Below are 26,711 nucleotides of genomic sequence, written 5' to 3' on the forward strand. Positions count from 1 at the left end.
TGGTTAAAGCCGGGGTTGGGACTCCGGAAATCTGCGTTTAATTCTTGGCCCTGCCACCCGACTCTCTTTGTGACCGTGGGTGCATCAGTTCACTTCTCTGTGCCTCAGTTTCCCTTCCCATGCTTTTTCTGTCTTGTGCATTGAGACTGTGCTCTCTTTAGGGCAGGGCCAGTTGGGTGCTGTGTATGGACCGCACCTAGCGCAATGGGGCCGTGATCCAAGTTGGAGCCTTGAGGCACAGCCATCATCCAAATGAATAAACAGTTGCATGTTGTGGGGCGCTGAGCTGAACCTTGTCCAGTTGCCCAAGTGCTGTGACTCGTCCCGGGTAATCTCCCGCTCTGAATTGTCTTAATGCCTTCGTAAAATGTGTTTTAACAACATGAAGACAGTTCGGCTAATGCAGCCTTGTGCAATTACATTCCCTAGTTGTTATAACCCTGCAGCAGAGGCCCTTGTTTGTTCCAGCCCATTTTTCATAACCTCTGTAAATATGGTTTAATAATCAATTGGCATATTATTAACGCACAATAATGGGCTCAGTAAATCGAAGTTCAATCTTTACTTGAGACACTCTCAGTAAATATTGACTGTTCCTCAGAATTATGGCAAAGCCCTGAGCTGTCTGTTCCAATGGGAAATAGATCCATTTTTTAATACTAGTTATTGATTTTCAGCAAGCAGGCTGCCTTGAGGCGTCTGCTTGTTTCCCTCCTCCCCCCTTGGTGAAGTGACGGACCGTCTTGGCTGCCAGATTTCCCCTTTGTTCAGCAGTAGGGCTGTTGCTAAAGATGGACAAACTAGTGGAGTTCTGCAAATCTCTCAAATTACCTTGAGGAGTTTTCAGAATCAGTTCCAATTCATGAATCTTTCCCTTCCCCACTCCCTTTAATAAGCAGTGATGTCACGAGTGATTGGGGAGGCAGTCTGATCTAATGAATACAGCACCGGGATGTCTCTCTATCCGGGGTTCTGTTCCCATGCCCACCAGTCGTCTAATGGGTGACCTTGGGCAAGTCACTTCATCTCTCTGGGTCTTCACTGGGAGCTGGGGCGGAGGGTGGTCTTGATTAGAGAAAACAAGGTAGTTTGCAGTTCTCCCACAAGTTGGAAGGTCAAATTAAACCCTATGGAGGAGCCAAGGCTTCACCTTGTCCTGCTAACTCATGTGAAATCTACACACTGCCTTGCCTTGCCTCCACTAGGTTTTTATCGCTAGTTAAGAACACCTCTTTTTTACCTACTCAAGACTAGGCTTCTGTGCGTCCGTTTCTCCCCCCGTAACCCGGAGATGATACTGATCATCGTACGTAAAGCACGTTGAGATCATCTGATTAAAAGTGCTGTATGAAAAAGCATGTTTTCCTCTCTCAGGGGAAGCCTGCACTGTGTAATAGGGACACAGCTGACACAAGTCGGGTTGCCTTCAGACCTGCCTACAGGTTAGATTTTTGTCTTGAGACTCAAGCTTTGTTGTTTCTCCACCTGCACTTGCAAAAGTAACATGGCACAGGGTGAATGCGAGAGATGGCTTCTGTCATGCAGTTTCTGAGCCTGAGACCTATTGTTATCCCTAATCATGGAAAATGAGGAACTATATAATTTTCTGTCTGTGTGTATGTACTCTCCTTTTCTGCTAACCAGACTTTGCAGACAGGGATGCAGGGAGCAGCAAAGGTGAAACTTCCAGGCTTTTAATTTCCCTCCATTGGGCCCCATTTGTGTGTACATGCGAACACATATATGCTGTGGGGGGGGGTTGTTTTTTTTCTTTCTTTCTTAGGATTCTCCCCTCTCCCTCACTCCGCTGTTCTTTTCTGGTTCTTTTCTTGACTGTCATGTGAAACCATTAACACTCCTATTGAAATTGAACATTCAACCATATGATTTTTGGAGTAGATTCAGAATTAGGCGAACTGAGTTCCCACGCCTTGGATTTTTATTCCTAGTGCCTTGCGTTTATATAGCATGTGCAGGCCTAGGCATGGCTACACTTGCAGATGTAGAGCGCTGTGAGTTAAACCTGCCTTCAGAGAGCGCAGTAGGGAAAGCGCTGCAGTCTGTCCACACTGATAGCTGCAAGCGCACTGGCGTGACCACATTAGCAGCTCTTGCAATGGCCACAGAGAGCAGTGCATTGTGGTAGCTATCCCAGCATGCAAGTGGCTGCAATGTGCTTTTCAAATGGGGGTGGGTGGGGTGGCGTGTGACAGGGAGTGTGTTGTGTGTATGTGGTGGGGAGAGAGTGGGTTTTTGGGGGGCTTAGAGCATGTCAGCATGCTGTCTTGTAAATTCAGACAACAGCAGACCCACCCTCCCACCCGCCTCTCTCTCTCACACACAGCATTCCACACTAATGGCTTGCATGCCGGCTGTCAGAAATGGAGCTTTGAAAGGGCATTTCCACATTCCTACAGGAGTTCAAAACAATGACAGGTGTGGCCACTTGATTTAAGGGGATTATGGGATGTTTCCGGAGGCCGATCAGAGCGCAATAACCCAACACCTCGTTCACACTGGCGCCTGGGTGTTGTAGCCAAGGTGCAGCAAACGTTATTCCACTCGCCAAGGTGGAGTACCAGCAGCGCTGTAGCTGTGGAGACAAGAACACTCTACGTGCCTTGCCAGCTGTAACTCGCAAATGTAGCCAAGCCCTCAGATTGCTCTGTGGGTGTGTTGTGGGAACCAGAATAGAACTGAATAGAATACAGCTTTCTCGACTGTCTCCTCTCTAAAGAGGGATTATTCACCTGAGACTGGGGTGGGATGGAGCACGTGTTTAACAGCACACTGCAACACTACAGTGGTTAATGGTTAGAGCAGAGGCCTGGAAGTCAGGATGCCTAAGACCTGATTTTCCCACTGTTAGATCTGAGTAACTCCTATTAAAGTTGTGTGTTTGTATACACACATGTATGTACCGACACACACACACACACACACACAACCTACATACACCTAAACTTTGTATTGGTTTGTTCCAAGATTAATCCCTTCTGGATTGCCACGGACTCGCAGGGGCGAAAGAAAAATGCAGGCCTGTTATTTACCAGGCTGCACGTGGCAACAGACTATATTGGTAAGGGATGCAAGGAGAGTGTGGGTCACGATGCAAACTGCAGACACACACACACACACACACACTAAACTTAATCAATTTAAAAGTTTTATTGGGGATAATTACAAGGGGTAAGGGAGCAGCGTATGATTAGCTAATAGAGTTAATGAAACTTAAAACACACAATGACTAAAATATCTACTAACAATATTTATAAACAAAGATGCAGCATTTAGTAATAACTGATACTTACAAATACAAACCAACGCATAACGACCAGCAAACGTAGAAGCTCTATTTGAAACACGTGAGCTGAGAGAGAGGCTTCGAGGTGATCAGGCTCGGTTACAGGTATACACAGGACACACGGGTATACACAGGATACACGGGTATACACAGAATACACGGGTATACACAGGATTCGTTTTCTTTCTCCTCTCCCTGCCTGCACATGGCAGGCAGGCCATAAAGTACCCACAATGACATCATAGAAGTGTCATAGGGGACGGGGCCCCAAACCTGTTTGTGTTCGTTTCTGATTGGCACAAGCAAAGTTTACACCATGTAGGGGAGCAGGTGCCTTAAAGTCTGGCTTCGCCCCCAAAAGGTGAGGAAATGCATATTGTCTTAGAATGCGTTCAACACTGAATGACAAAAGAAGAGGCCAGGGCAATACCGGTATGGGCAAGTTCTATAGGATGCAGACAGGAACTCATCTCAACACACCTGAGACTGGGGTGGGATGGAGCACGTGTTTAACAGCACACTGCAACACTACAGTGGTTAATGGTTAGAGCAGAGGCCTGGAAGTCAGGATGCCTAAGACCTGATTTTCCCACTGTTAGATCTGAGTAACTCCTATTAAAGTTGTGTGTTTGTATACACACATGTATGTACCGACACACACACACACACAACCTACATACACCTAAACTTTGTATTGGTTTGTTCCAAGATTAATCCCTTCTGGGATCGCAAATTCATGGATTTAAATCATAGAAGAGCCCAGGGGAAGATTCACAAATTTGAAAAGTTTCTGCAAACTGCAAACCTGCAAAAAAACTTCAAACTCTGCTAGCTTCCTCATTCCCTAGTATTAAACTAGTATTAAAAAAGAACAAAACCCACCAACAGCAATAGATCCAGCTGAAAAAGCTGGGAGTTACTCATATCCCATGGAAAATAGAATTAAGCCTTGCATTCCATTCCTGGCTCTGCCACAGATGTAGTGTCTGATTCTGGACAAATCATGGGCCCTTCTCCTTGCCTCAGTTTCCCTACCTGTGAAACAGGGATGATCTTCCCCACCTCGCAGCCGTGTTGGGACTACGTTGATATCAGTGAAGTGCTTTCAGATCCTGGCTCTTTACGAGTATGGTCCTGCTGTTGTCTCCAGGCTCAGGAAGGAGGATTCTTTCATCCGCCTGGGTGACAGCAGACCGTTAAGAAGGTGCCAGTTTAATTTCTTCGCCTAATTGCTGATAAGGAGCAAAAATAGGTTTGCTTGGTCATTCGGCGAAGGCGCCTGCCAATTCTCATCTTCCTGCTGTCCTGCGACCTGCCCGTGTGAGGCCTGATTGGAAATGACATTCACTTCTCCCCCTCTGTCCCTAGATGACATGCTGCTTGCATCTTCACATGGGCGAGCCATCCTCCAGCATCTCCAGGGGGACCGGCTTCCAACTCCATAGCTACCTGTTCATTGACTCACTGGGGAAACACTGTACCCCCTAATTGCATAAAGCTCTGCTTTCCCCGTCTGTGCTCTCCTCTCTCTGTCTCACAGAATGAGCTCTTTAATTAGGGCCTGTATTTTGCATGCTAATTTAGCTACATTTCCCAATGAGTTAGGCCAGTTCCTGCCCTCTCTGTTGTTTATGGCTCTAGGCGTGGAGACCGGGAGCTCCTGAGCAAGGTAATTTAACATGGCTCACTTCACTCTAAAGATCTCTTGACTTATGCTCTGTGCTTTGTCAATATCAAAAAGGTTTCCCCTCTCCCCCAACTCCCCACTCAGACTGTCTGGTGCGTAATCTCACTTGTGATACCTCTGAGGGATACATTGTTTTGAACATCCTTCTTGGGTACCATCTTTGAATGAGGCTGATGTAGTTAGGTACAGGGGCGAGGGCAGGTTTCTGGTCAGAACTGATAGTAGCTGGGATGCTATGCCCCAGGGCCACCCAGAGGGGGGGCAAGTGGGGCAATTTGCCCCGGGCCCCGCAGGGGCCCCCACAAGAGTTTTTCAGGGCCGCTGGAAGGGGATCCTTCACTCCTTCACTTCTGCCCTGGGGCGGAAGGACCCCCCACCGCCGAATTACTGCCAAAGCGGGACCCGCCACCGAAGATCCCAGGCCCCCTGAATCCTCTGGGTGGCCCTGCTATGCCTCAGCGACAAAAGGAGAGTTCTCTTCAACTCCTGCCAGCTGGCTACATGTAACCGTCTCCTTAGGCTCTGAGCGGTTGAGCTGGTACAGGGGAGGCGGGTTCTAACATTGGCAGGGAGATGACAGTTGAGTTGACTGTGTTGTATTTTCTCACTCTGGAAGCTAAGAATTGATGGCGCTATCAGTTTGGTTGGTTGGTTTGTATGGATTGCCTTGGAGGAGTAAGTCTGTCAAACACCCTCTTCTCCTCCTGAATTTTTTAGAAGAAAAATGGCAACAAAAATGAGAGGAAAAAAATCCCCAGGAAAAATAAAATCACTCCCCAACCAGCTGTATTTGCACTAGGGTGACCAGATGTCCCAATTTTATAGGGACAGTCCCGATTTTGGGGTCTTTTTCTAATATAGGCTCCTATTACCCCCCACCCCCTGTCCCGATTTTTCACATTTGCTGTCTGGTCACCCGAATTTGCACAGGGCTCAAAATCCCAGCTCTCTCGAAGGACGCAGATAATTATTGGTTTTTAGAGGAGCTCAGTGTTATTCAACGGAAGTGCTTCTTCAGGGATGATGGACTCTTCAGGCTCTGGGACTGTGCGGGTAGATATCATCACATATCATATATCTGGAAACTCCCCAGCGTGGTTGTGATGTGCCGTGAAGATTCTAAACTAATTCCAGGGCTGTGGGTTTTTCCATCCGCCCAGTTAGGGGAGGACTGAGCCATGGCTCATTGAGATGTGAGTCCATTGGCATGACTGACTGTCTATGTATATTTATGTAGAATACCTCGCGTCCCTAGAAGGTGCTGTTGCTTGTTATTTTGACTGATTACAGGAGAGTGACTGCACCACAATAGCGGCAGCCACTCATTAGCTTTGGCATAGCAAGAAAGAAATCATCAGCTCATTCTGTCCACATCCGCCCCTGGAGGCGAATAGTCAACAGGAATTGATCCTGGCTAATGAGAACCCAGCCCAGTGCTGCTGCCATTAGCACTCTTAGAATTTTAAATAGTTAATTATTACAAAAAGCAGAGAGGAGGTGGCTGTGGATGTGTGTCTGGGCTGTTGGGAGTGTGTGTCTGGTGTGTATGTGATGGTCAGTGTGTATGTGCTGCTCTGAGTTTGTGTGTGTGTCAGAGCATCCTGAGGGGTACTCCTGTTTGGAGTACATGGGGCGTGTTGCTGTAAACAGACGTTTGCAGAGAACACACAAATCAGGGCATAGGTAAATATCGAAGAGGACAGGTCACTGATACCGAATGATCTGAATGGCCTGGTAAACTGGTCGCAAGCAAACTCTGCATTTCCTGGATGCACTAAATATCAATGTGTGCATCCAGGAACAAAGAAGCTAGGCTGTGCTTACAGGATGAGGGACTCTGTCCTGGGAAGTTGTGACTCTGAAAAAGATTGGGAGTCCCGGTGGATGATCAGCTGAACATGAGTTCCCGGTACAAAGCCATGGGTGGGCGGTGCTGTGACTGAATGTCTGCCTGTGTGATGCTGGGGGAAATACAATATTTCCATGTAGTTTAAAAATTGCATCGGGAAGCACATCCTGCCCCACACCCTGGGTGATAGACACTAATGGGCCCCCATACTGGCAGGTTTGGCAAAGGACATAAAGAATAAGTGAGCTTGGAGGTGCTCTGTGCAGATCTGACTGAGGCGCAGGGGCAGGGAGCTGGAAGCGCCTTCCCATGCTTAAAGGGGGAATAGGGGCGCGAGGGCGCATGTCTTTGGCAGCTTGCTGCTCCCGGAAGCTGCAGGGGGAATATTTTTCACTTTGGAGGTGCTGCCGTTTGGAAACGTTTTGGCTGGCAGCTTTTGGCTGCGTCCTTACAGTCACCATCTCTGCTGAATCATTGCATGGCAGCAAAAGGAAAGCGAGCGAAAAGGGGATGTATTGTACACCATGTGGTCAGAGGAACTTCTATGCAAAATACAAATCCTAATTTAACCCCCCCCGACACACACACACAATTCTCCCTTCTTACACCTCGCCCCCACACCTCCCAAAATACCAAATCACCATAATTAAAAATTGACTCCAATGGACAAGCAGACACGGTAATTGATTGTGGCCTTTTATCCTCGTGGCCACACGTATCTAACCTTTAGATTCAAATATCAAGCACTGGCTGGACAGAAAGGTGCAGGCAGGGAAGAGGGAGGTGGTCCCCATTGTGAAGAGTGCCTGAGTTTCAACATGCCTCATGTCCTGCAGGACGAATACCATTGGATGATACTGAGTTCCTGTAAAGACAACCACCTTTATATATTTTTTTACCTGAACGACACTCCCTAGGACTTTAGGTGTTCTTCCATTGGATTGTAGGATTAGCCCTGATCTGGGACACCTCCCCTTCCTGATTTCCCACAGTGTCAATGAGTGCCACATGGCTCCACTGCATATTAGTAGTATTTATTGTTTTGTATTGTGGTAGCATCTAGGAGCTCCGGGCAAGGAGCTGGGCCCCACTGTGCTAGGTGCTGTACAGACACAGAACAAAAAGATGGTCCCTACCCCAAGGAGCTTGCAATGTATGGATGGATGTGTTTGGTTTTGAGTGCTGTCATGTGGGATAGGTGCCAACTTCCCATCTTTCCTGTGAGTGCTTGACCCACCCTCTGCCTCCGGCCTCGCCCCCACTCCACCCCTTCCATGAGGCCCCGTCCCTTCCCCGCCTCCTGCCACCTCTTTCCTGCCCCCATTCCAACCCCTTCCCCAAAGTCCCCCCCCAGCTCCGCCCCCTCCCTGCCAATATTCAAACCTCTTCCCCAAATCCCTGCCCCTGCCCCACCATTTCCCCGTCTCCTCCCCTGAGTGTGCCACGTTCCTCCTGCCTCTCCCAGAGCATCCTAACGCTGCCAAACAACTGTTTGGCAGTGGCCGAGCGGGAAACTCTGGGAGGTAGGAGGAGGAGTGGGGATGCGGCACGCTTGGCGGGGTGGGGGGTGGAGATGGGGTGGGGGAGGAGGGGAGCTTGGCTGCTGGTGGGTGCAGAGCACCCACTAATTTTTCCCCATGGGTGCTCCAGCCCCGGAACATCCACGGGGTCGGCACCTATGCCATGTGGTGCAGCAAAGCAGTGGGGCACATGGGACAGACGCAGCATAAGACCGGACAGTGGTGAAGGGCTGTCATGTGAAAAGAGTGCTGCTCATTTTTCTAGTCGTGGGGCTGTCAGCTGGGGAGAAGGTAATGCTGAGTCTAATCATCACATTGCTCCCGCCGTTTGATTGCTGTGGGGTGCTTCCTCTGGAAATGTGACCCTTAACCTGCAGCATCCCACGGCATCACCCTAACAGTTCAGACTCCAGAGCTGGGCCATATGGTAAGCAGGTGGAGTGACTCAGCAGCAACAGAGAAACAAACAAATTCAACAGCAGTCACCAAGATCTTTCCCTCAGGGAAGAGCATGGCTAAATAGAGATCAAAATCCCTTATTAACACAAGAATAAAAGAGAATAAAGAGAAAACATCCCAGCTCAGGGTCCTAGAGCTCTGGCACTGGGTATGTTCCCCAAAACATTGTCTCCTAAGCAGACACACTTATGATCTTTCCTCTGAGCATCTCCACAAGCCAGGGAAGGAGGCGGCTGAGCTCCAGTTAACCCCTTGGTCATGGGTAATGAAGTAGTGTTCCTTGTCTCTCACACACCCACTCCCCTTTTCAGTTTTGTAATCCCATTTTTCACTTTTTATATACTCCTTAAAGTCCTTACCCTGTCACCTTGACTGCAGAGGACACACACACTAGGCACCAGTTCAAAACCACAATATTTGGGTCTAGATTTTGAGCACCCCAAAAGCTAAGGAGTTCGGATCCAGCATTTTGGTTCAGCTGATGAGTCAGACATATGGCCTGTTTGCAATATATGGATCCAGAACTGGGTTCAGACAGATCACCTTGAAGCCTGGGGCGTTTTGACTTTGGTGGGTTGGATCATGTCTGCAGCTGCTTTCCCGATCCAAGCCCCCTGCAGTCTTGTGGGATTTGGGGACGAGTGACACTTGTGGCCATCAGAGCTGCTGGGAATTTCTCTGCCTTTTGTCTTTCACCTTTGGGAATCACGGATCACAGTGACAGCAGAGTCGTGTACGAGTGCAAAGTAAATAATGTTGTGTGTGGGTGTGATGACAGGTTTCTTTTGTCCATAATGTATTCCTCCCCAGAGTGCACTGGGGTTATGCATTTAATTTGTTGTGCAATTGGCAGCTTTAGAAATACTTAAATATCCAGCTATCTTTGCCTAAAAATACATTTGAAAAGGAAACAGTTTTCTGGAAGGAGTGAGGTGGCGGGGGGGCAAGGGGGCTAGCAGGGAGGCAATTAATTGTCCTCTCCGTGAAAGCATAGAGCCTTTGTGATAGACAGACCTTTCTTAATATGGCGCTAGATATTTTTGTCTCTCTCTCCTCCCACTCTTCAGCAGCATCCTAATTTGAATCCCTGTCACCCTCTTCTTTGTTGAAATAGGATTTCCACATTTCCCTTGCATGAGGGGCAGGAGAATGCCCACGGCCACTCCCATGGTATCTTCTGACTGCAGCAATATTATTCTGCATTTCCCTGGTGCCTTTCTTTGGAGGTACAGATGTTGGGGCAGAGTTATGCCTTGCCCTGCTCACTTTGGGCCTCCAGAGTGAAAACCATCCACACCTCCCCACTGTTGGGGAGATCCCAGAAGGCATAGAGGCAGGATAGCCAGGTTTAATACCACCTCTCTGCAGCCCCAGTGAAGAGAGGCTGTACCAAGAGCATGCTGTGCTCTGGCTTGTCTCCAGTGGGAGACGGCCCCTTGGGGAACCCATGTCCAGCAGCCCCTGGGCTCGGTTTAGTGTGAAGCTGTTAGTGGTGGCCTAGCTGCCCTCGTCCTCTGCGCCAACCAACCCTCAATGACAGCAGAGTATTTGCTCTATTGTCTGATGCACTGAAAATGTTACAGATGGGTGGACTGAGGACGGGAGGGTGTCAAGGCAATGCCCAAGGCCACAGTGAACCAGTGGCAGAGCTGGGAAAAGAACTTGGCAGCCCTGTCACCCAGCCCTCTGTTGTAAGCAGTAGAAAATTGACAGGAGAAAAGAATGGCGGCAGATGAGTTCTGTGGGGAGGAAAGGGGCAGCTCTGTGTTTCATGTAAGTGGTGCCAACTCTCACAATGATTGAGCTTTCCCCCCCCCTTAGACAAGCTCCCAGAGTCGTGTTGTTTCACGTGAATCTCAGCGTTTATTATTTAAAAAAAAATAATCTAGTCTTAATGGCTGTGGAGAGGAAGGATGGTGGTTAGCACAGACGAGCCTAGGACATGGATTCAAATCCTCGTTCCGCCACAAACTTTCTGTTTGACCTTGGGCAAGTCACTTAGCCTGTGACTCAATCCCCCATCAGTGTGCCCAAGGATTCAGACTGCCATGGAATTCCTACAGCCTCTGTGATCTCACTGTGGCCTCCAATGTTGGGCACCTGTATTTTTGGGAGCCATGGGCCTGATTTTCCAAGGTTATGAGCCCCATATGTTCCCGATGGCTTGAACTAGAGTTCCAGATGCTCAGCTCCTCTCAGAATCAGGTCCTTGGCCTCTCCCGTTAGGCACCCAAAATCGGAGGCATCCAAAATCACTGGCTACTTGAGAAAATTAATGCCTGCGTTGGTAGCAACAGAGCTACACCGGGCCTTACTCGTGTTAGGGAGTTTTGCATAGAGTCGTGCAAAACATTGGGCCCCAGAACATATAGCGTCTGTTCTCCTACCTGGCTGGTCACCAATTTACCACGTCCTCATCCAGACTTACTACCTCACAATGCTGAAGTGGTTCCTGAATCGCTGCATGCATCTGTTTGGCAGATGTCTGGGGGCAAAGAACTTCTGTTTCAGATCCTATAGTAGTTCTAAGCTAAAAGCCTTCTGAGCCAAGGGCCTGGGCCCCTAGACAGACTGAATTCCCCATCCCTGCCTTGCAAGGGAGCAGAGAATCTGTCTGGCAAGACAGGTTCATTAACAAATTAATAGAATAATCAGCAGGGCTTTGTGTGCATTTTGGAGATAAAAAACTGGTAACAGCATTCTTTGACTCTTTAATGGGCTGATAAGAGCTAACTATCTGTACCGTGGCCGGGCTAATCGGAGAGATAACAGAGGTTAAATCAATTGCTGGGCTCTGGTGAGGGCATTTGCTGAGGGAGCTGCTTTCTGGGGAGGCGGAGGATGGAGGACAGTGGTTTTGAATATGATAAAAGGAAAGGAAGCAAACAAAACCCGTCTCTATAGATATTTCTAGCTTCGCCATGCAAAGCCCACCAGGGCTTTGTCTGTGGGCTGCACCTGGGAGAAGTTTTATGGGGTTGCAGAATCACTGGCATGGGCCTTCCACTCCTGCTCTCAGTCCTGACCGGCCTGCACCCCTTTGTGCCTTTGCACTTCAATCCAGAGCTGCAGCACCTTCCTGCCACTCTAGTCCTGGGCTCCCCACATCCATCTATACATTGCCCTGGATTTCCAACCAGCCGGACCTCCTGCTCTTCTCACATTGGGCTCACACTGGCTCAGTCCTGACCTGCGCCCTCCTTCCAAATGCACCAGACCCTTGCACACAGGTGGAGGAACTGAGACAATGAGAGATTAAAGGACTTGCCCAAGGCCATACAGCAAGTCTATGGCAGAGCCAGAACTGAACCCAGATCTCTGGAGTCTCCGTCCAGTGCCTTAAGCTTTGTCTACATATAAAAGCCTTGCCAGCATAGCTATTCCACAGAACACTCCTTGTGTAGACAGTTACAGCAGCAAAATAACCTTTTTGCCAGCACAGCATATTCTGGTTCATTGAGCCTAAGCACTTTTTTGCTGGTATAACTATGCCTGCACTAGGGTGTTTGCTGGCACAGTTCTGTTGTTAAAAACACAGACACAGAGACACACAGACACAGAGACACACAGACACACACACCTTGACCACGAGAGTACCTGCTTCTCGCCGCTAGTCCACGCCAGTGAAATGGTGCATCATCCCCGCCCACTGCTGTCCAGAGAGAAAGGCCTGGCAGGGATCCATCTCCAGCAAAGCACACGGGGGAAGCTGGGCATGAACCTCTCATAGTTCAGGGCTCCCTAGAACATCTCTCCTGCATATTGCTCTGCCTTGATGATTCCTGCGGGCTCAGTGATCACTCCAGCCAGATCCTCAAAGGGATTCCCTCAAAGCCCCACTGGTACAGGTGCCTAACTCCGGTGGATGGAAGGGTTATCGGTGGGCAGTCTAGTGTGAGAATAGCAGCAGGTGCTGCCGGTGGGGAATCCAGTGCAAAGCAGTTTATGACTCCAGATTCCCTGTTTGGGAAGATCAACCCTCAAAGGCACAGTCTTGAGGACCACAGCTCCTGCACAGGCCGCAATGCTTTGAAAAGACATTGAGAACAAGCAGAAGAAAAACACCGCCGGGGCTCGAGTGCAAAGGGCCTGCGTGCGTCTGTGCCTGAAGGGCTATTAACTTGTACAATATTTTCTTTCCTAAAGAGAGAACGTTGTCAGGCGGCTTTCAAGTGATGTGTGAAAGGGACACTATTAAGATGTTCTGGGGAAGCCTGCAGTCAGGTCCGCCTCTCCTCCAAACCTCTTCAGCTTCCCTTTGAAAGGAGCCTCCACCACCTTGATCCGCCTCCTCCACTAGCAAACGCACTCCCAGTACTAACTGCAAGTTCCTCTGGTGCGAGGAGTGAGGGGAGGAGGCAGCGGGCAGAGTGGGAGTGCCAAGGATATCGGGTTTGGCAGATAATTGCGCGAGTCTGACTGAAGGGGAAGACAAGTGAGGAGGAGACGGCGCAGGCAGTGGGAGTTTTCTTAGGCAGCGCAGCTGCAGGCCAGGACTGGGGCAAGCTTAGTGGAGGAGACTACAGATGAGACTTACTGTTCCCGTATTAAAAAGACGGATGGTCGGGTGGTAAAAATACTGCCTCCATACTCGAGATCTGGGGTTCAAAGTCTGACTGTACCACAGGCATACCTCTGGCAAGTCATTTCATCAATGTGTGCTTCAGTTTCCCATCTGGTACTCGGAGATGAAGATAACACTTGCCTATTTAGCCTTCCTCACATTAGTCTTGTCTTCACTAGGAAAAAAAGAACATAACATAAGAATGGCCCTGCCTGGTCAGACCAAAGGTCCATCTAGCCCAGTATCCCGTCTTCCAACAGTGGCCAATGCCAGGTGTTTCAGAGGGAATGAACAGAACACGTAATCATCAAGTGATCCATCCCCTGTTGCTCATTCCCAGCTTCTGGCAAACAGAGGCTAGGACACCATTCCTGCCCATCCTGACTAATAGCCACTGATGGACCTATCGTCCATGAATTCATCTAGTTCTTTTTAGAACCCTGTTGTGGTCTTGGCCTTCACAACATCCTCTGGCAAGGAGTTCCACAGGTTGACTGTGTGCTGTGTGAAGGTGTGTTCTTACCCCCTGTGAACGAGCATGTGATAAAACCCTCACAGAGGTCAGACATTTTGTATTTTTCACACACGTGAGCAAGTCGAGGTAAACATTTTGGGGGCGGGGTCCCAGAGAGCACTTTGCTGGAATCCCTTGCAAGTAGTTCCATTTATTTCAATGAGGCTCTTTGCAGAGTAAGATGCTACATGACCTGAGTAATGGTGATCAAAAGCTGGCTTTTAGTTGCAGGCGCTCTCAAGGCCATTGATCACGATGGTCCCTTCTTGCTTTAGAAGTCTGTGAGTCTGCCTTGTCGGCTATGTCTTCCCTGCCGAAAAAGGTGTGGTTTTACAGTGAGATAATTAACACGAGTTAGCTCTCTTGCTGTAAAAAATTAAACAGAACCATCATTAATGGCAGTGAAGACACAACTTTACACTGTTTGTACAGCACCCGGCACAATCAGCCTCCGATCTTGGTTAGGTGCTCTAGGCACTGCTGTAAGAGAAATAATAATAATGGAGTCAGAAATACCTGAGCATTGAAATCTCATCTGATTGGCTGCTGTAGCACTGTGACATCACAATATACATAGAACTTAAATAGCTTTGTCCTCTCCTTTTGCACAGTGGCATGTGGCAACATCATGGTAGAGCTGGGAACACTTGTGTGCAAAGCCCTTGCTCTCTGTCCACTGATGGAGGGGGCATTACTGTGGAAGGCTGTAGTATAGTTTAACAGGGGGTTTTCCCCCAAATTACAGGTAGCCAGCTCCTAACAACTGTGCCTCTTTTGTCTTAGGCTGCACTGAAAGGGGAAAAAAGGGCTGTTACTCAGGTTCAATAAGCCATGAAGACACGCAGTTCAGGTTAGCAGCTCAAATGAAAGCCTATTGACCAGCCTGGGGGTGGAAAGAGGATGATCAGATGTCCCGAATTTATAGGGACAATCCCACTCCCGATATTCAAGGCTTTGTCTTATATAGGCACCTATTACCCCCCGCTCCCATCCCGATTTTTCATACTTATGATCTGGTCACCCTAGATTGAACTCAAGCTGCAAACACAACTAAGAAAGCCAACTCTCTTCTGTCTTTGCTGCTGTTTTAAGCAAAGATAGCAACACACCTCCGCCCCCACCCCGCATAGACTTACCCTTAGTCTTAGGGGAAAGAGCAATAAACTAAATCAAGTCATGTTCGCGCTAAGGCTTCCAGAGGGGTCGAGTAGCAAGAGCAGGACAGGACATATGCAACCCTCTGAGCCACTCATGAATCTTTTTATTTTTCTCTTTTGCAGTTGTTGGAGGAATTAATTAATTCTTAATAAACTAATTAATATTTTGCACTTCTGTCACATCTTTCATCCGAGAATCTCAAAGCTCTTTACGGATATTAATGAAAACTGAAAAAGTCCCTTGCGAGGGTAGGCGAGGGATTATTATTCATTTTGCAAAATAGGTAAACTGAGGCACACAGCGCTTTGCCCAAGGTCAGTGGCTGAGCTGGCAATAGAATCCCAGAGTCCTACTACCTTGCTTCAACTGCTAAATGTTGCCCCCCCCTCCCCTCTCCTTTCCTGGTGTTTAGCTGTCAATCCCCAGTGACAGGCAGGACTCCAGCCACCTAGAAGAGAACGGGACCATTAATAAAACATCAAAACCATTAGAATCTAAAGAGCCAAACAGAAATGGGAGATAAAGGAGATCACATGCTCGGGCTCCCTGGAGTCCCCCAAAGAGATGCTTGTGCCCTGGAGGTGTATTAACTTGTGGAAGTGACTTTTAGGAGGCGCTTGTGGGAAAAAAAAAGAAAGAAAGAAAGAAAGAAAAAGAAGAGGCCCCGGGATATAGAAGTAGAGTCTGGATTTTTACAAGGGCAAGGTAGCGTGAAGCAGTCACATTACACACAGACAGGCAACATGTGCTCCTCCTCTCCCACAGTGGAAGATGCCCAAATCTCTGCACAACCTTCATTTGCCAATGAACTCCCCCAACCTACCCCGCTGCACGCCTACACCCCACTGTGCGTTAGAATCAGCTGGTCCCTGTTGCCAGGACATTTGGGACAGTGCTGGGGAATCGACTCTTACGTCTCTCTCTCGGCACTCTGTTAGTTCCTTTTGCAGAGAGAGAGAGCGAGAGAGAGCTCTGGAGCATGATTTTCCACCACCCTGCACCATCTGCCATCGTTTACACCCGTGGAAAGTGAACGTGAACCTCTACCTGATCCGAATGGTGACGTTTCACACTCACTTTGCATGCGGGTGGATAAATGAGAACAGGAAGCGTTGTGAGTCTGTGCACACACACAGACAGAGTAACGGAGAAACCAGATGCTGGAACTGTATCTGGGTCAGAGCAATGAGTTCTCACTTCCAGGAATGCAGTGGGCCCCGTCGTCTAGCAGTTATAGCAAAAGACAGATAATCAGCGACCCTAGCTCTGACACTGTCTCACCTCTCTGTGCCTTAGTTTACTGGTTTATAAATTGGGGATAATAATGCTAACCTACCTCCTCTTACTATAGAAAACTACTGCAGGTCTATAAAACAATAGCCCAATGTACTCTCCTGCTGCATTGTTTTGGCGCATGAATCTAGCATACAATAGTACTTTTATATATATATATATATATATATATATATATAAAAGTCCTGGGATTAATTAATTAATGTTTGTAAAACACTTTGGACTCCTATTGTGCCCTCCCTCAAAGGATTATGACTGTAGATTCTCATCAACTGAAAGATCTAATAAGTGCCAATTACTGAACTTTGCAAATTGCCAGGTAATAATAATAATGCTGATTAATAATGCTTCTCGCTTCTGATGCTGATCTCAGACTGGTGGCATAGAGATATTACTCTGTTGCCTTAAACTGAATTTACTCGTGATTTACATCAATGGTGAGTGGGCTAAGAATCAGGCTCATGATATCTTTGGCCCAAAGGTCGCCAAATTCTAACCCACCCCGTAAAACCCTTGTGAATTTGTAAACAGGCAAACAATTAAAAAAAGCCAGGAGACCCCATTGCGCAATGCACTTCATTCATACCCTTGACAAGTGTAATTTGGTTTTAATTATTTATGATACTTCATAGCCTGCTAGTAAATGTGCTGTAGTATATTTTGTAAAACTAATGAAGTCTTAGTAATACGAGACCTACCTCGAGCCGTCTGCGTAGCAGTGGGGAGAGATGGGTATGGATTTTGCGAGGTTCTGTTGAATTATTCATTACAGATTGGATCTGGGTTGCAATGGTGCCGTTTTTCACACGGCAGCAGTAGGAACTGGAACCCAGAACGTTAGTCCGGTTGAAACGGCTAAAGGTTGGTTAGAAAAACAACTCATCCTTTGAACCTAGTGATGGGAAAGACCTTCAAAGACAGGGAGTTTGGGTCTAGGTAAGCATCTATATATTTGGAAGCTACTTATTCAAGCTTCTTTCTAACCTGTTGGGTCTGCAGAATTGCACAGGGGGGTTTCTCAGGTGCGAGAGGCTTTTTTTGGTCAGATTTCCCAGGGCTGATCTCAAATACAGAGGTTGAATGATAAAGGGAGAATGGAGGGAAGAGAGTATAACAAGGGAGGAAGGGATGGCTCAGTAGTTTGCGCATTGGCCTGCTAAACCCAGGGTTGTGAATTCAACCCTTGAGGGGACCATTTAGGGATCTGGGGCAAAAATCTGTCTGGGGATTGGTCCTGCTTTGAGCAGGGGGTTGGACTAGATGATCTCCTGAGGTCCCTTTCAACTCTGATATTCTATGATTCTAAGGGGGGGATTCCCATTTATGGGCCAGAGGAGGCTAGCCAACCCTATTTGATTATCAGGCCCAGCTGGGAAGGGGTCAGGTGACTTCCATGAAGGGCTAAGAGTGCTCAGTTGAAGGGGAGCTGTGGCAGAGTTTCAAGGGAAAATGTCTCTGGGGCTATGTCTACACTACGCAGCTTTTAGCAACATGGCTGTGTCACTACAGTGTTCTCCTGCCAACAAAAAAAGTCACCCCCTCAACGAGTGGCTCTAGCTTTGTTGGCAGGAGAGCGCTCCTGCTGACAAAGCACTGTTCACAGTGGCCCTTGTTGGCAAAACGTTTGTCTTTCGGGGGCGTGTGTTTTTTTAACACCTCTGAAAGGCAAACGTTTTGTCATTCAGTTGCCAGTGTAGACATAGCCTGGGCAGCTATAGCCTGTGTTGGTCAGAGGAATAGCTGTGGTTGGGTGTTACCTTGTGAGCGTCATGTTTGAGGGGAAAAAACTGCCCCCTGGAGGAAGGGCTTGAGCAGAGTTGTTCCTAGGGTAGGTACAACTGTAAAGTTACCCATAATTCCTTGCAAGTGACTCCTCATGCCTAGGATGAGCATCTGAAAGGCATTCAATCTCTGGCCCTGTTTAAGCTTCCTTTATATGCTGCTCCAGCCACCGTAACCTTGTAGGATGCCGACCAGGAGGCAAGGTCGCGAGAGATCTTGGCGCTACCTTGGCAGAGGGAAAAGAGAGAGCCCAGCCATGGCATGGTGGGAGTTCTGATCAACAGAGCTGAGCGCTGCAAACTCGTCTCGTTGCAGACACTCAGATTTCAGAAAAGCCGCTTCTCGAACGGCTGGTGCAGGCCGACAGCCTCCCAGGGACCCTGAGCTGCTGACATTTTAGTAACCATGGATGGATCTGCCGCGTGGGCATGCTCAGAGCAGCATGGGGCGTTGCACGGAAACCTAAATTTAAATGTTAAAAAGCTTTTATTCATTACCAGTGGCATTTCCCCCCCCCCCCCCATTTGTCACTTGGAGCAGAGCTGTGACTCTTTTAATATCAAACAAATAATAAGCTCCCTCTAAAGTGATTTTTCTGACAAGGAGCTCAATATATTAAACTTTATCTATATTTTAATAGCCAATTTCACACCAAACTGCCTTCTTAATAATGTATTTACCACCTGGGGATATTATTCCAACCCATCTGGAAAGAATTGGAAATTAACTGTCCCTAAACTGAATCTGTGTGTGCTTTAGATGCAGTGGAGATAACAGCAGTGTCATTCCTAGGGGAAGTGGGGGAGGAAGCTCATAATGCAGCGAGCGAAATGTCACCAGCAAAGGCAATAGTTGGTGGGGAAAAGAGTTGGTCTTCCTTAGCAATTCAAAGCCCACCCCAGCCTACGTCATTCATGTTCAGCAGCAAGAGGCATAGTCAGTGGGGCCCCCTTCAGATAGTTCTTTCAAGCGCCAAGGGTTTGCATTGCCAGGGATTGAGCATGGAGCCAGGACTCAGGCAATCTGGGTCCTATTCCACACACTGTCACTAACTCATTGTGTGACTCCAAACAAGTTGCTTCCTGTCTCTCTTTTTCTGCCTCAGTTTTTTCATCTGTAACATAGGGATGGGATGTACCTGCATTTGAAAATCACTTGGATAGCAAGGAAAGAGAAAGCCTAAAGCACAGAAAATTATTTTCCCTTATCCTCTTCCATCATATCTAATCTAAATATATTTGATCACACATCACATCTAATCTAGTCTCATCCTCTGTCTAATCTAAACCAGTCTCTTCTAATCTAGTGTAATCTAATCCCCCATCTTGTCATCTATAATTATGTAATCCCAATCTATTTAATTTAAACCTGTCTGATCTCATTTTTCCTTGTTATTTATTTACTATTTATCATGTGGTGGTGGTGCCACAAGGCCAATCACTCTGTGCCCTATTGCGCTAGGTGCTGTAGAAACACAATATAAATGAAGAGTTTGCAATCTAAAGTAATCTAGCTACCTAGTCTGTCTAATCTCTCTCTCTCTGTACACACCAAAGTGAAAATGGAGTTCAGCAGAGTGGGCAGTTTCTCAAAGAGACAATATTAAAGGTTCAACAGCAAACCGCTCATGCGAAGGACAGATAAGAATAGTAAGAGGCCAGTATGGAGGAGCTCTTTAGTGACCTGGAAATCAGGAGGGAATCCTACAAAAAATGGAAAGATGAACAAATTTCTAAGGAGGAGTTTGGGGGGGTGGGGGAAGCACAAACGGGTCAGAGGCTAAAGAACAAAATTAGTTACTCTTAGCAAGGGACATAAAAGGCAATATGAAGAGGTTCTATAAATGCCTCAGGAGCATGAGAAAGATGAAGGAAAGCGTAGGCCCTCTACTCAGCAGGAAAACAGAGCCAATAGTGGATGGCATCAAGAAGGCGGAGATGTTAAATGTGTATAGTGCTTCAATCTTCACTGAAAAGATCAGTTGTGATCAGATACTTAACATAATTAATATTAACAACAAAGGGAGAGGAACACAAGCCAAAAGAGGGAGAGAACAGGTTAAAGAATATTTAGATGTACTGAAGTCGGCAGAGCTGATGAAATTCGTCCTAGCGTATTTAAGGAACTAGCTGAAGCAATCTCGGAACCGATAGCAATTATTTTAGAGAACTCCTGGAGGATCGGTGAGGTCCCAGAGGACTAGAGAAGGGCAAACAGAGCCTCTGTCTTTAAAGGTGGGAACAAGGACCTTGGAAATTATAGATGAGTCAGCGTAACTTTGATAACGGGACAAATACTGGAACGAATTATTGAAGTATAAGTTTGTAAGCACCTAGAGCATAATAGGGTTATAAGTAATGGCCAACATGGAGTTGTCAAGAACAAATCATGCCAAACCAACCTAATTTCCTTCGTCGACAGGGTTACTGGCCTCGTGGATAGTGGGGAAGTGGTAGACATGATATATCTTGATTTTTAGCAAGACTGTTGACACTGCCCCACGTAACATTTTCACAATTACTGTAAAGGGGGGCCTAAACCTGGTTGAAAGACTGTACTCAAAAAGTAGTTATCAATGGTTCACTGTCAAATGGGGAACATGTCTAATGGGATCCCACAGGAGTCAGTCCTGGATCTGGTACTAGTCGATACGTTCATTAATGACTTGGATACTGGAGTGAAGAGTCTGCTTATCATATTTTCAGATGACCCCAAGCTGGAAGGGGTTGCAAGCACTTTGGAGGTCAGGATTAGAATTCAAAACAACCGGGACATATTGAAGAATTGATCTGAAATTAACTAGATGAAATTCAGTAAAGACGAGTGCAAAGTACTACACTTAGGAAGGAAAAAACAAGCACATAACTAACTACAAAAAGGGGGTATAACTGGCTAGGCAGTGGTAATGCAGAAAAGGCTCTTGGCATTACAGTGGATCAGAAACTGAATGAGTCAACAATGTGAAGCAGTTGCAAAGAAGGATAGTATCATTCTGCTGTGTATGAACAGGAGTGTCGCAAGACATAGGAGGTAATTGTCCCACTCTGCTTGTCACTGGGAGGCCTCAGCTGGAGTATCATGGCCAGTTCTGGGTGCCAGACTTTAGAAAAGATGTGGAGAAATTGGAGAGAGTCCAGAGGAGCGCAACAAAAATGATAAAAGGTTTAGAAAATTTGACCTCTGAGGAAAGGTTAAAAGAACTGGGCATGTTTAGCCTTGATAAAAGAAGATTGAAAGGGGGACCTGATAAGTCTTCAGATGTGTTAAGGGTGGTGATCAATTGTTCCCTGTGTCTCCTGCAGGTAGGACAAGTAGTAATAGGCTTACTCTGCAGCCAGGGAGATTTAGGTTAGATATTAGGCAAAAACTGTCTAACTATAAGGATAATTAAGTTCTGGAACAGGCTTCCAAGGGAGGTTTGGAATCCCCATCATTGTAGGATTTAAGGAATACGTTGAGCAAAGATCTGCCAGGAGTGGTCCAGGTTTGCTTGGTCCTGCCTCAACACAGGAGCTGGACTGGCTGATTCTTGAGGTCCCTTCCAGCCTGACATTTCTATGATTCGACCTTTTTAACTTAATCTAATTGAATCAAAATCTATTCGGTTTATTTCATTTATTCATGAAATGTATTGAACACCAGTCACTGCCGTATCTAGATTTTGAAGGAACATCAGACCCCCACATTGCATGAGACACTGACCCCGTGGCTAGGCCAAATCAGAGGTGAGACAATCATTTAGTCTCTTCCTTCCGTTTGACTAATTGTCCACCAGAAGTTCCTGATTTTTTCAGTTGCATTTGCTCTTTGAAATTGCTTCACCAGACCTGTTTGTGAATTATTTTTGGTCTGTGGACCGTTGGTCAGCAGTTTGCTGCATGTGTTTGGTACTTCACAGTATTCTAGCTGTTCTGGATAGCTCTGTTTCTGTGCCCCATTCCCATGGCTTTGGTCTGTTCCATCTAGCTGTGCTGGCTGACCGCAAACTCATTGGTGTTTGGGTTTGGAGGTGACTATTCTTGTTCAACATTACTTTTTCATTAAAGTTCCCTGCAGTTTGATTAAAAATTCACCATGCCCGGGAACGTTCCTTTGAGAGATCTCCTTTGCTAGAACAAGCAAGCAAATTCAACTGTTTTGTCTGCAGGACATGTTGGCAAAAGGCCGTAGGGGGAGGTATGCGTCTCATTTCATCTGACAGGGACCTGGGGTAGTGGTGGTGATGGTGCGGGGCCAGGAGGTTGTTCGGCTTTTGTTTTCTTCCTCTGCAGCTTGGGGCATGGGTTTTTTTGCTAGGATCTTCTGCGTCTGTCTCACCAAATCAATTCCCTTCCATTGCAGGGGGACTCGGTCCATGCTGCTCTCTGCCTGTGGCACACAATAATTTGATCTCTGGAGGGCTATAATACCTTAGGTTAACCTGGGTATTGGGCTCAATACAGGAGAAACTGGAGGGGGTTTGTGGGCAGACTTGTGATTACAGGAGGTCCGGCTAGATGATCTGGGAGTCCCTTCTGGCCTTAAACTCTATGACTCTGGCTATTGTCCCGTGCAAACCCTACTTAGGTCTGTTTGGAGTTGGAAGGAGAGTGATGGGTCGAGATTATCCCAGCCCTTACTCGGCCAAACAGGGGAGTGTGTCCGACTCCTACCTTACTCCCCTGCTCAGATGGCATTTAGGGCTGGAACAGAGGAGCAAGACCCCTCTTCTCCCTCCTCCCACCTGAGAGCAAGTGGGTGGGGAGCAAGAGGACGCCGGCTCTATCCCACCCATCATAAGCTGGGATACAGGAAAGAGTCGTCTGCTCCATAAAAAGAGATATAATACTTTCTCCCCTGCCACAGCAAGCAGGCAGCAGGTGAGGAACTCACACCTCTCTGAGTCACGGTTCCTTCTCTGGCCTGCTCCCAAGGCAGTGTAGCCGTGCACTCCCCGACCCCCACGTCCTCAGGGCACACTGTAAAATCACAGCCTGGCCCATTGCAATCTCCAATGGTCCATTCCAGAGCCTGGTAGTGAGGGTAGCATGCCGCAGCCTGTGCCAGTCTGCCTGGTGTCATTGGGCACCCAGAATCAGAGGCCACCTTTGCAAATTTCCCTGCTGACGGCCAAGGCTCTCCAGAGGGAGAAGCCGCACTGGAGAATGGGGGAGGAGAAAGAGATTGTCCCCTCCTGCTGGGAGAGGGGTCTAGGAATCACTCTACCCCGCTAGCCCATCTGCCTACGAGTTACAAAGACAGGAACGTGCTGGGGTCTGTGGCTCTGTCAGAGACTCCTGCATGTTGGGGTGTGTTTGTGTAGTGAAGGCAAGGAGTAATAGCTGTCTCTGCAGGTCACGGGGATCCACAGTCCCCAATTAATCAGCTAACTAGGAGACTAAGTGTGGCAGGCAGGTCCAGGAGGAGCGGTGTAAAAAGGCTGCTTCAAGCCTGCAGTGGGAGGAGGAGGAGAACGCTGACGGTTACCTGGGGACCCTGAGACACCAGAATCCCTAACTTAATCCGACAGATAACGGGAGCAAGTCGTAGGACATGCAGAACCATAGGAGCCGGCCCCGGCGGACCCCTGTGCTGTGACTGAGATAATAAACTATATAAAAATCTGTCACCGTGCGATAAGTGATGAATTAGAATCAATTATATGTTTAAAATAATAGACATCCCCCTGGCGTTCCCCTTCCAGAAGTGTGATGGCTCCTGACAAGGCTCGGCAGCTTTGAGAAGGGGCTGGCTGGCTGGCATCTTTGTCGCCTGAGCCGGCTGGGCCAGGAAGCCTTGCACAGGCAGGGTCGCAGAGCAGGCAGTTCAGGGAGGCAACAGAAATCAAAACTGGCAGCGGAACCGGTGTTTTTTAGCTGGCATGTCCTCCCACCGGACACACGCGGCGTGCGTGCTGCTAACATGTGCATGCAGCCAGAGCGTGCCCAGCCCCTGGGACATGTGTGGCACAGAGAACTCTAATGTGTAGCGCACACGTGGAGATGGAGGGAGGGTTGAGCTCGGGGGATGGAAGGTCTTTTGGTTAAGGCACTGGCCTGGGGCTGAAGAGAGCTGGGTTAACTTCCAGGCTCCCTCTGTGACCATGGGCACATCACTTCATCTCCATGTCTTATTTCCCCTCTGATGCCCGCTCCCCCGCCGTAAGCTTCAGAGCCCGAGCTCCAGCCCAAGGCACAACTGCAAAGCACCATCTGTGCAGCCATTTTTAGAGTGCTAGCCCGAATCTGTTGGCTCAGACTGGGTGGTACGCTCCCACCAACTCTCAAACGCAGTGTAGACGTATCCTTCGAGTAATGGAAGCTAAACCAATTGGACAGTGCTAGCGTGGTTCTTTGCAACAAATAGTCCCCATTCGCTGATGTAAATCGGCCATAAATCCCTGGGAATCGACGGTGTAAAAGAGATGTGGGTGGTGAATCAGGCCCGGGATTTGTTGTAAACTTGACTTGTTTTTTGGTGAGAGACTCATTTGAAAACCGATCCCGGTCTTCGTGCTTTTGTCTGTTGTTCGTACTGAATGGCTTCATTACCCAACCATTAACTTTAAAGATTTGATATGTGTTTGTGTTACGTGACTGGCCATTGCAGGCATGTGCCACTGTTCCCCTTCCCCGATTGGATGACGGAACCTTCCTGAACAGGTGAATAAAGGATGCTCTTTTCCAGTACGGCCTTTCCACTGAATAAGCGTCAGTGCTAACACTGGAGCACATTTTCACAAATACCAGGCGGCCATCTGAATATTCAAGAATAAAGAGTAGCCCCATGACTGAGTCATCAAATTATTTGTGAAGCTGGTTTTTTTCTAAACTGTTCCGGCTAACCAGACACTCATTGTATAGACTCGACACACCTGCCCCACATTTCAGGAGGGTTTTGTCATTCACCACTCCTATCCCTCTCTCTCTCTCCATTCATGCCTTCTGCTTTAATTCCCTCCCTAGAAAAATCAATTTCCTGCCACACGCCACTGGGTCCCCTGCTCTGACCTTGTGAAACTCGTCCTTTGTGTGGTCCTGTATCAAAACTTTAATTAGGAACTCACGCCTGAACTTTTTTTTTATTTTTAATAGCGGGAGCTCCAGCCATAAAACCCCTGGAAGTCTGTGTTAAGCAGGAGTGCTGGGACTGTCGCTAATGGAATGAAGTGAGCGGTTCACCAGTCACAGGGGGACTCTGGGAATTCCTCTTTGAGTCTTATTTACATTCGGACTAACAATAGCTCCCGAGCTCGGCTATAAATAATTTCTAGGGAAGAATTATCTAATTAAATGTACAGGAACAAGGAAAATACTTGAACCACAAGGCAGTGTCCTAATGATGGTAATCACTGGATGGGGACAGCTTAGGAAACAGAACTTGACATTCTCCCCATGGAGGCGGAGAGATGGAGGGGAAATATACTTGGGGAGAATTTCCAATCAATATTTAATCGCGCGGTGCAATAAATTCCTTAGCATTCTTTAAAAGAGAGGAGGGGCAAGGGAACGGGAGATCATTAAAAATGGATGTAACGAGTAACCTAAGTGCTGGATTTAACCCTCAGGAGAGGAGACGGCATCTGGAATCTAAATGCCCCATTTAAATATAGAAATGGTAGTTCTTAATATACTACAGCACAGTCTAAACAGGAGATTAAGAACCGACTCAGTGCCGATTTCCACTCCTACCACTGAATTCTTCATGTTTCCCCTCTGTGCCTCAGTTTCCACATCTGTAAAATTGGGATAATGATAACCCCCCAGCAGGGGAGTTGTCTGGTTTTAGTTAATGTCTGCACAGTGTTTGCAGATGAAAAGTGGCATATAAGTACTGAGTATTGTGTACATAGGCACCAGCTTCCTCCGGGCTCGGGGGATGCTCAGCCTCCCAGCTCCACCACAGACCCAGCCCGCACCTGATCCCTTCCCCACAAGTCCCCACCACCACTCTGCAGTGCCTTTTCCCACCCATTTCACCCCCTCCCCCGAGTGTGCCCCGTCCCTGCTCATCTACCTCCCCCCCAGCATCTCCTGCACACCACGAAACAACTGATCGTGGTGGGCGGGAGGCATGGGGAGGAGTTGATTGGGAGGTGCTGGGGAGAGGGGAGAGCTGGCTGTCTGAGGGTGCTAAGCACCCACTAATTTTTTTCTGTGGCTGCTCCAAGGCTGCATCTACACTTTTCAGCACCCCATGTAAAATCTAGTACGTGGCTGCTGTTTTTTGTAGGCTGCATCCACTGTTTACAGACAAGCACTGCTGCCAGAGCTGTTGATGTCCTGCATGATGCCGGCAGCTGTGCTGGTTTCTGATTTGTTTAGAAACACGGGGGGTGGGCGAGAAACACCCTGGTTCAGACCCTCAGCTGGTATAAAACAGTGTCATTCCATAGTTTTCAGCAGCTGTGAACCCAATGGAAAGGGAAAACTGTGAGGCAAAGTCATGGGGCTAGATCCTCAGCTTGTGTAAATCATTAGAACTCCGCTCAGTGGAGCCGTGCGGCTTCACTCCAGCTGAGGATCCAGTTCCCAATAGTTTCCAGTTTCTAAGAGGGTTTTGTGAATAACACAATATTCAGACCTGATTCCCCAACACAGCA

At 47.8% G+C, this 26,711-nt stretch overlaps 1 protein-coding gene across 7 annotated transcripts in view; it reads left to right on the forward strand.

The window, feature by feature from the left end:
- Nucleotides 1-26,711, forward strand: part of OPCML (opioid binding protein/cell adhesion molecule like) — an 823,390-nt gene that overhangs the window by 430,421 nt on the left and 366,258 nt on the right. Inside the window, exon 1 of one of the 7 annotated variants that reach the window (XM_044996766.1) lies at nt 14,666-14,747. The exons of the other annotated variants lie outside the window; for them this stretch is intronic. Within the exon in view, the coding sequence (XP_044852701.1) occupies nt 14,729-14,747 (19 nt within the window). The 5' untranslated portion in view covers nt 14,666-14,728. Of the gene's footprint in view, nt 1-14,665; nt 14,748-26,711 lie in introns of those variants that run through there. 7 annotated transcript variants of the gene reach the window in all.

This window comes from Mauremys mutica, chromosome 22 (genome assembly GCF_020497125.1).
Source record: "Mauremys mutica isolate MM-2020 ecotype Southern chromosome 22, ASM2049712v1, whole genome shotgun sequence".
Lineage (NCBI taxonomy): Eukaryota > Metazoa > Chordata > Testudines > Geoemydidae > Mauremys > Mauremys mutica.